At 38.8% G+C, this 10596-nt stretch overlaps 1 protein-coding gene across 1 annotated transcript; it reads left to right on the forward strand.

Annotated features, from left to right (window-relative positions):
• Positions 1-6316: 6316 nt before the first annotated feature.
• Positions 6317-10115, forward strand: LOC120294002 (G-type lectin S-receptor-like serine/threonine-protein kinase At4g27290). The gene is made up of 8 exons (XM_039313855.1): positions 6317-7613; positions 7705-7808; positions 7920-7979; positions 8060-8296; positions 8650-8860; positions 9009-9246; positions 9362-9512; positions 9591-10115. Exons 1-8 carry the CDS (start codon positions 6329-6331, stop codon positions 9822-9824), a joined length of 2520 nt encoding a protein of 839 aa, XP_039169789.1. The 5' UTR covers positions 6317-6328; the 3' UTR covers positions 9825-10115.
• The last annotated feature ends 481 nt before the right edge of the window (positions 10116-10596 follow it).

Raw genomic sequence — 10596 nt, forward strand, 5'->3', positions numbered from 1 at the left:
GACAAATTTACCCTAAACTAATTTATTCGACCAAAAAAACCCAAAACTGATAAATTTATAACAAATATACCATATATTAAATTGGATTAATACCACAAAAAAATTACAAAAATTGTAAATTGTGACAAACAAAGTGTAAAATCCCAAATTGGTATACCAGTCAATTATCACGTATTATTAACTTAATAATTTAATAATAAAATTTAACGAAAACTAACAAATAGAAATTTTGTCACATGTGTACCGATTTAGGGTAAATTTGTCAAAAGTATACCAGTTTTGGATTTTTGATGGTCAAAAAAATAGTTTTGGGTAAATTTGTTACAGGTGTATCGGTTTTGGGTTTTTTAGGGTATTAATCCAAAGTTTAAAGTTTGGGATTGTGCAGCATTGCAGCCATCGACTTGGGTGGAAAAATACCTACTAAATTTCATTATGAGTTATCTACATTTTGCCTCTAAATTAATCTTAGCATTTTCCAATATATGGCAAAATGATAGATTATTGTAAAATAAAAAAGAAGAAGAGATGATCACTCTATTTGTCCAAAGATGATCACTCTATTTGTCCAGAGATGATCACTCTACCATGATTACAACACAATGCCTAGTGACAAAACGACCAAGATTTTCACCTTGGCAAGGACTCCACCTACAAAACTGGTAGCTCAGCTCAAAAGGATATCCTAAATCTTGTATGCATACCCCAAAAACCTCTCACTCGGTTCACAGTCATATTGAGCATAAATAACAATCCTCTAATACCATAAATCAAATCCATAAATCAATATCTTAAGCTAAGCAAATAACATTTTGCAACATAGCCCATCATCCATTTCCTATCCATTTCACAAATCATCATAAACCTTTCCATAAATCAGTCACAAAGTAATTTCATATATATTACTCCACGAACTTTGTATAACACGCTTTTTAAATATTCATAATCAACCAAAGAGTAGCAAATGCTCGATATGGGTTTTATGTAATAAAAATGCTCCTCAATTCAATACACACACACACACACACACACACACACACACACACACACACACTTCAAGACATGATTTTACAAAACCAAAGAAGATATAGTACCACTCACCTCATCATCTACGATCAAATGACAAAACAATACATGTATCGTCGAACTCATGGCCCTATCAAATAGCTGAGAAATAATGTTAAAATCTAATAAAACTCTATCTTAACTACAAAACGACTAAATTAAACCTTAACTCTAACAAAAGGACTCTAATGCACTAAAAAATCAAATAGCCAAAGTGATTGTTCTAGCTGTTCGCAACACGGAGTTTAAGCGCAAAACTTAGTTACGCTATAACTTCGTCCTCCGAACCCTATTCTGAACGTACTTATAGTCAAAAGAAAGCCCTCCAAACATACTAGAGGAATCACATCTTGACTGTCCCAAAATCAAGCTGAAAAATGACAAAAAAATGGGCCTAAAGCTGCTGGACGTGTACTGTTCACTGCACGTAGGAAACTTTAAAATTTTGTTTCGGGCAAACCATAACCTCAAATCATGATCCGTAAAAACCTATGGCTCCACAATAACCTAAAATATGATTTCTATAAAAATATGTGGCTCAACAACTCCAAAATCAGACTTCGCCGCTCAATTTTCTAAAATTCCGAATTTAAGCCCTATACCCATAAATTACTTCAATTGGACTAATGAGGGGCCTAATCCCTTACCGAGCACTGCATTATGGAGTCGAGTTAGCTTGACGAGGCATCTGCAGCTTACACATGCCAAAACCCCTTTCCTTTCTTTCCCTTTCTTTTCTTATTCTTCCTCTTCTTTTCTCTTTCTTTCCTTTCTTTTCTCTTTCTCCTGAAGTGGTTTAGTTCTTTAAAGTGAGCAACCACTGCTCACCCCTTTTTCTCTTTTATTTATTAATTTTTTTCCTTCTTTTTTGACTTTTCAACCTTTCGTTTGTTTTCTTCTTTTGGGCCCACTAGCCTAATATTATAAGTGCACAGATTAGAGATACAATACAATAATAGATGGATTCTGGACCTTTGTTGCAATCCTTTATATGTTTTATAACTTCTTTTAACACATATTACAAAAGAATATTTTTAAATTGTTTATTTGAATATATTCATATACAATTTAAAAATATTCTTTGTGAAATCAATGTTAGATAAGTGGAATAATACTTAAGTTTTATATATATATATATATATATATATATATATCTAATTTAGGGTAATATGTAATGGTTCCTAAGCAATTTAAAGGGAAGTGGAAGGAAATGGTGGATTGTGATGACTTGGCTCGACCACAAAATTCTATTCCACCCAACTTTCTTATCATTTATTTGATTGTCTAGCTACACACGAATCACCTTTTTTTGTCCCAAACCTCCTAGATTGGAATCTTCCGGTACTCTTTATCAGTGAACTGAAGAATTCCCCCTGCTGGCGGGTCAATGAAGCTATGTGAACTATAGACCCACTTCTTAGTTGGGACAAGTTGTCTCGAGTTCAAAGCATAAAGTGAGATGAACAAAGTCATTTCCTGTTGCCGAAAATCTGAGATGAAGCATATAATCATTTATTCCTGTTGGCGCATGGAGTTATGTTCGTCAGGAGATTTGCAATCACCAAGTGTTAGTCAACTTTAAAGTCTACATTATACCTGGAACTGCAAAATTAATCACAAGTCTGGAGTCATCTTATGTAAGCTACGTCTGTTTGCCGATAACTCCATGAAGTGCCCCGAACAGGCGGGATAAAAACCTAGAAAAAGACCGTAATCAATAGAAAGATGTTGATATTTGAGCTAGGGCTACACCGCAAAATATCCTTCTAGATGATCCTCAAAGTATCATTTACTTTAGCAACTTACAGAGTTATATTCTATAAAGGAAGCACGTTCACGGACCTCATTCCACACGTAAGAACTCATCCGAAAATTATGGGCGTTTAGTACAATGAATCGATTGAAAAAGAGTAAGGTGTAAAGATTTAGAGAGATTTAGTAGAAGACATAGACAAAGCATGGATAATGATGTTTGCTATGGACTTCCGAAATTTTGGGCAGATTGATTTGGTATAGATTCAAAGCCGACGGCTCGGTGCTGAACAAACATTGTCTTGTTTTTTAGTATCATTGACCCCCAGGGCGGGTCAATTAAGCTATAAGGAGAAGTGCTCTGTTACAATCGTGCCCCACGTTGTGTGTGAAGCCAAAGAGAAGCCGTCAAGATTGACAATAATGAAAACGATTCCTAGAGGTCAACGCGAAATAGACCAAATGAAGTAAATTCTATAGAAGTAGGTGAAATCCTCATCTTATTCTGCAAATATTTCATCTTATTTTACTGTCCTCACTCACTAGTATGCTTTTCCTCTGGCTTCATTAGTTGGGACAATTCTATCAGAGATGGTGGTATTTTGATCTCTAAGAAAGATTTGTTGTCATTGTTGATCAGAGCCCAATACTTGGGGTACCCCACTACAACTGCAAAATTTTATTTATTTAATATCTAATTAAACCAAAATTCACTAAAAAAAGTAAAATCATTTAGTTATTTTCAATTGCTTCTTTTATATTTCAGGCATCAAATGTGAATTCCTTCTTTCCTTCACACTATGTCCGTGAACTTAAATAGAGAAAATATCACAAAAAGCCCCAAACTTTATCAAAAGTCATAAATTTACCTCAAACTTTTTTTCGTGACACAAAAAACCCTAAACTTGTATATGTGTAACATATTTACCTCAAACTATGGGGTACTTTCGTCTTTTACTTTTTAATTTTTCTTTTCTTTTTTTTTCTTCTTCTCTCTTCCCTCTGCCATGGTCGGCGGAGGGAAACCGAACTCAAGCGAGGGCTGCCCTCACCTGGTTTAGGCGAGGATTGCCCTCGCTCGACGCCGGCAAGGGCGGATCCAGCCCAAGCAAGGGCCACCTCGGTTTGTGTCGGGCAAGGGTTGCCCTCGTTAGATCTGGCGAGGGCTGTCCTCGCTTGGGCTGGCGAGGGCAACACCCAAGCAAGGGTGGCCCTCACTTGAGTCCAACTTCCCTTTGCGATGGCTGGCATGGGGAAGAGAGAAGAAGAAAAAAAAAGGGGAAAAATAAAAATAAAAAACAAAAAGAAAAAAAGGAAAAATAATAAGACAAAAATGCCTTTAGTCATAAAGTTTGGGGTAAATGTGTCATGGTTAGCAAAGTTTGAGATTTTAGGTGAATTTTTCCCTTCTTATTAAAAAGCTGAAACATTAACCATTGGAGCATTTTCCTCGAAAGATACCGTTTGGGTAACAACCCCTTTTTGACTTTACCATCCGTATTGAATAAGTAATACTGGTGCTTAGCGCTTTTGTTGCTTTAGCATAGTCTTCTTTTCACATGGTTGCAGACTCAAATTGATTTCACTAGTGGGTGCTTTCTAGAGTCCAGTGGGAACGAAAAGAGGACCGGTCCGTTGCCCTACTTTTTTTTAATTGTCGTAATTTATCTGTAATCACGCGAAGGTTTTATAGATCCTAATTTACTTGTAACCGTCATGACTCATTCGTGCATGTAACTAGTAATTTACCATTTTGGATGATAATTTGACAATAGACTCTTTAATGTGAAAATGAAAGAAGTACACTTCAAGTATCAAACTTGACACGAATGGACATTTAAGTATCAAAAGTTAGGAAATTGATACTTAAATGTCACATTCGGCGAATCCCGAAAATCCTACATGGCTATTTTTTTTTTTTTACTCGCCTACATGGTTCGCCGGAGAGCCGACTTAGCAAAAAAATACAAAAACGACGTCATTTTGGCATGGATTTAAATTTTAATAAAAAAAATTAATTAAATTTAAATTGTACAAAATTGATTAATTAATTAATTAAAAAAGGAGGGAGGAAGAAGGTGGCAAGGGCCGCCACCTTCCTGCCATTGCTGGGAAAGGCCAGTGACGATGGGGGAGGGTTGGCTGGGGTTGCTGGCCCTGGCCCTCCCCTAGATCCGGCAAGGGTCAATGACCCTAGTCTGGCCGTGGTCGTCGGCCCCTAGCTAGGGCTTGGCGACCCCAGCACTCTCCATCCACCGTCATCGGCCCTTCTCAATGACATCGGGAGATAGCAGCGGCGAGGGCTCGGGCCTCAGCTGCGTGCTTCCTCCCTCTTTTTTTTTTTTTTTTTAAATGTCATAAATTTAATTTAATTAATTTTTATATTAATTATTTACCATGTTAGTAGCAAAATGACGTTGTTTTACATTTACCTTGCCAGAAAATTGCCATGTCAGTATTTTGGCTGGATTTTCTCGCCATTGACACTTAAGTGTCACTTTTTTAATTTTTGACACTTAAATGTCCATCCATGCCAAGTTTTGGCACTCTAGATGTCCGGCACTCACATGAAAATGCTAACCACTCAGTAATTGACCTACAACATAGCAATATGCCGGAAATTTCCGTAACTGATGATACATATTTTCCAAAGTAATTGTAATTTTCTGGCAAGTCATCGTAATTGACAAGTTATTATCTCAAAGCATTGTAAGATTGAATATCCTATAATTGGAGACTTCCTATGAAAAATCACGAAATATATAAATTTATCACGAAGTTGCTTTTCCAATCTCAAAAACTTATCTCAATGATTGAAATGCCTTTTTTAGCTTGTAATCCTTAGGGCACTATCAATTAGTAATTATTCTGTCGCATCGTTGTGATATTGGCAAACTTACAATCAATAATTTTTTTTTTTTAATGTTCAAAAGTAATTATAATTAAATAATCTGATATTGAAATTTACTTTTTTTTAAAAAAAATTTAGAATAGACGAAGCGAGTTATCACACTATTAATGAGAGGAATGGATTCCTTAAGGATGAGTCAATAGAATGAGGAATCTCTATGAACTATTCAACTAGCCTCTTAAATCACATGAGGTGCGCACCATGACCAATTCAGATAATTCAAACATGAGATTGTGATGTGCCTAAACAACGCAGATTGGTCTGTTCTTTACCAACTAAGCACCAACCTAATCAGCATCTGTACTATCTCTGGGGTATATCCAACAAAATTTTCACTTGGTCTTCCACCAAATAGGCGGCGTATATCCACATTCGACTTCGATCAAACCAATTGAATAAATATTTCTGCCACCCTCAAGATTGTCTGAATAACCTATACTGCCACAAAATTTATACTTACGTCTCTTTCTTACAATCTTCTTTCTAGAGAAAATACCCTCCGTAGCCGCCAACCATGTTTGGAAAAACGAAAATCCGACAAAACTCCAAGCCTAAACCCCACTATTACATATAATTCGCTATCCGGCTTCTGTCTCTTCAATGGAGATTCTTTACTCTCCTTTTCACTTCTTCATCTTCATCACCTTGCTTTCAACAGCAGCAGAGCTCAGCAGATCTGCTGACATGATAACTCTGTTTCAGCCGGTGAGAGATAACGAGACTCTAGTTTCCGCGGGAGCAAAGTTCGAGCTTGGATTCTTCAGCGCTGGAAATTCGTCTAACCGGTATGTTGGGATATGGTTCTACAACATCCCGGTCAAGACTGTTGTCTGGGTCGCGAATAGGGACGATCCAATCAATGGCTCGTCAGGAGTCCTGCGGATTGGGAAAGGAGGGAATCTGGTCATTGTTCACGGAACAGGAAGAGCTGTTTGGTCCACGGACACAGCAAATGTGACCTCCGGTACCGTGGCTGCGCAGCTCCTGGACTCCGGGAATCTGGTCCTCACAGATGAAAGCAACAACGGTTCGAGGAATATCCTGTGGCAGAGTTTTGACCATCCTTTTGATACGTTACTCGCGGGGATGAAGCTAGGGTGGGACCTGAGGATCGGTTTGAATCGGTACCTCACTTCTTGGAGGGATTCGGATGATCCTTCAACAGGAGACATCACATACAAAGTCGAACTGCAGGGACTGCCCCAGAAGTTCCTCCGCAGGAATGCTTCGGTAATTGAACGAAGCGGGCCATGGGATGGTATCCAGTTTAGCGGACTGCCCCTGAGCCCAAATGCAATCATCAACCCCGAGTTCGTGACAATCGCTCAAGAAGTGTACTATTCCTATCAAGTCATCAACGATTCCACCATCACGAGGGCCGTGCTCAACCACTCCGGCACGCTTCAACGCTGGCTCTGGAACAATAATACGCAGTGGACAGTCATACATGAGTTGCCAAATGATTCCTGCGATGAGTATGCAAAATGTGGGCCTAACGCTGTGTGCAGGATTGGTGATGCCCCGATATGCAGCTGCCTGACTGGGTACACCCCGAAATCGCCCCAGGAATGGGCGATGTTTGTTTGGTCCAGTGGGTGCGTTAAGAAGAAGCCCTTGAATTGTCCTAAAGAGGAAGGTTTTGTGAAGCTGAAGGGTGTGAAGGTTCCTGATATGTTGAGTTACTGGGTGAACACGAGCATGAGCCTTGACGAATGTAGAACCAAGTGCCTGAAAAATTGTACTTGCACTGCATATACCAATGCCGACATTGTTGGGAAGGGTAGCGGGTGTCTGCTTTGGTATGGAGATCTTCTCGACATCAGAAAGCTCATTCAATCAAGCCGCAGTCAGAATGTTTTCATCAGGGTCATGGCGTCTGACTTAGGTATATATTCGAAATTCAGTGAACTTAGATTTTTGTCTCCATCTTGTCTCCCAAGCTGTTCCTGAAATTTTTCTTCCATTGTGGATCGTAGGTCACCATAAGTGGAAATTGCGGTTGGTGGTGCCAGTAGTCACCGCATCACTCTATCTGGCAATTCTTTTGCTACTCTGTCTCTGGAGGAGGAGAACCAAAAACGTCTAGGTAAAGTGTCTTTCTTACTCAGTAAATATTGACCTTGGTTAATAATCTCTAGTGCAATCCTTTCAGTTTCCTCAAGGCACTTTCAAACACTGTATAATCTATTAGGCATCTTTCATGCTCAACTGTAAGAATGCTAGAATCAGGGCTTCATCGGTATTGTTGCAGGTATAAATGGGAGGTTCATATAGACGAACAATTAAACTGGCCGATCGATTAACTTAAGTTCATTGCTATTCAAATTTCAGGAAGATCTTTTCCTAAAAGGACAGTGGATCGAACAATCTCGAGCTGATATACTGCAAAAGTCTCTCCCTTACACAAGTCATTGGTTATTTTTGGCAGGGAAAACTTCAGAGGTACAGGCTGGGAGTGGAGACAACTTCGAGCTGCCTACACTAGACTTGGAAGACATTACTAGAGCGACTAATAGCTTTTCATCTCTCAACAAAATCGGAGAGGGCGGTTCTGGTTCTGTCTATAAGGTGAGGACCTTTTCAGTATTACTATCTACGAATATGGATATTGGTTCTATGGATATTGACCGGATCTATAAGAATTCACCTATCCCAATAACAAGAAAGGGAAAGGGGTGCTTCCTCACAAAGGGGGTTAGTCCATCAAAATAAACGTTAAAGAGGGTATATATGCTCATCAACTCTCATTAGAGCTCTGGGGTTTCCGTCTTTCATTTTAGAGCAATTAAAACATATAATGATGGCCCCCATACAAAGAAAAGAAGACTTGGTTTATGTACTTATCGATTTAGACATGGATTTGTAGTTTTTGGTGCGTCATTTTGAATGGTTGTCTTAAACGATGAACGTAAATATCGCAGGGTCTAACGTCTGATGGAATTCAAATAGCTGTCAAGAGGCTGTCGCAGAACTCGAGACAGGGTTTTGATGAATTCAAGAATGAAGTCTTGTTAATTACGAGACTTCAACACCGAAATCTTGTCAAGCTGTTGGGATGCTGCATTAACGGAGAGGAAAAGGTGTTAGTATATGAATATATGCCAAATGGAAGCCTCAACTCCTTAATATTTGGTCCGTTCCTAGTACCTCAACTTAGTCTGAAAATGTGATTGATAACTTGGAACTTCCCTTTCAAGATAGAATTGATAGTATTTTAAGTTAGTTTGTGGTTTTGATTGTGAATTTCTATGGTTGATTTGGGCCCCGAAAACACTTTTAGGTAATAGAGAAGGTAATTCTCTTGTGTGGAGGCAGCGGTTCAATATCATTGTGGGTGTTGCAAGGGGACTTCTGTATTTACATCGCGACTCAAGATTAAGTATAATTCATCGGGATCTAAAAGCTAGTAACGTGTTGCTGGATGGTGAGATGAATCCAAAGATATCAGATTTTGGCATGGCTAGGGCTTGCAGAGGAGATCAACTCCTGGAAAAGACTGAACGTGTAGTGGGGACTTAGTAAGTTCCTCTCAAAGTTCTCAACATACAAAATATTTCCTATATTCTTATGCATTATTTAGTGACTATTGTTTTTTTAATTGACTATGCATTCCTGCCTTGAAATGTAATGCAGTGGATACATGTCTCCAGAGTATGCAATAGATGGAATTTTCTCGATTAAATCAGATGTTTTTAGCTTTGGAATCCTAGTTCTGGAAATAATTAGCGGCAGGAGGAACAGAGAATTTCATCAGCATGACCACAATTTTAACCTTCTTGGACATGTAAGCTACTACCCCAAGTTTCTACTTGGAGTTCTGACATTACTCAAATTAAATTGCCTAAGACTCTGCAACTTTCAGGCCTGGAAATTATGGCTTCAAGGGAAGGCCACCGAAATCATAGACAAACAAATGGAGGATTCATTTCCAATGTCGGAAGTTACTAGGTGCATCCAGATAGGCCTCTTGTGCGTTCAGCAAAGTCCGGAACAAAGGCCGACCATCTCATCTGTGCTTCTGATGTTGGAGAGCGAAAGTACCACGTTGCCACAGCCCAAGCAACCGGGATTTTACACGGAGAGGTTCAATGATTAAATAGACAGCGGATCAAACGAGTTAACTTTTACCATAGTCGAGCGTCGGTGAAGATCCACGAGAATTCATGAACACAAAGTTAGAAACACGTAGTAGTCAAGGTATCAGCAGTCACATTTGTCGATGGAAACTCTAGTACATGGTATTGTCGGCATGAAAATATGAAAAGAATCTCTGCCTTCTTTGACAAAGTGTACTTCCTCTTGAGAATGCACCTGGTGTATATTTCTCTTTCCCTATATGTAAGGAACTCCGTTCATATTGACCAATAAAAAAGTCTCTTTCGGTAGAAAAGCAAAGGTCGGACCTTCTTGAAAGTTAATGGATTGGATAGTTGGAAAGTGTTGTCTGCTTGGCTGTAATGAATTCTAACCCAAAAGCAAAGTTGATAAATTAGATTGGATGAGTTTTAGCGAGGGTCATCAAAACTTTATAGTGTTCGGATTTGGCGCTCAAATACAACGTAATAGAGAGTAAAAGTGAGAAAGAAAAGTCTAGACACATGGTTTACCTAGTTTTCCCTTAAACTAGGGCCACATCCAACATAGGATTCCACTATAATTAGCATTTTGCATCTCTTCGTTTTTACCCTCAATTATAATAAAAAGAGATTATATATACCTAATAGCTATTCATAGATCTAAACCCAAACTACTAGTAGAATATGAACTCAAACTATAAAACCTCTCTAGCAACTTGGGGCTCTGTCCTCACGACCACCGCCAATGTATCCTCGAACCCGGCTTGCTCACCAAGGAGCAAGACCTCTTAT

This window comes from Eucalyptus grandis, chromosome 5 (assembly GCF_016545825.1).
Source record: "Eucalyptus grandis isolate ANBG69807.140 chromosome 5, ASM1654582v1, whole genome shotgun sequence".
Taxonomy (NCBI): Eukaryota; Viridiplantae; Streptophyta; class Magnoliopsida; order Myrtales; family Myrtaceae; genus Eucalyptus; species Eucalyptus grandis.

Bases quoted from the DNA above. Each gene is read 5' to 3' on its own strand.
- LOC120294002 (XM_039313855.1), top strand. From the start codon at position 6,329: ATGGAGATTCTTTACTCTCCTTTTCACTTCTTCATCTTCATCACCTTG. The intron at 7,614-7,704 runs GTATATATTCGA...TGTGGATCGTAG, and splicing joins GGTCATGGCGTCTGACTTAG to GTCACCATAAGTGGAAATTG. The intron at 8,861-9,008 runs GTCCGTTCCTAG...AAACACTTTTAG, and splicing joins CCTCAACTCCTTAATATTTG to GTAATAGAGAAGGTAATTCT.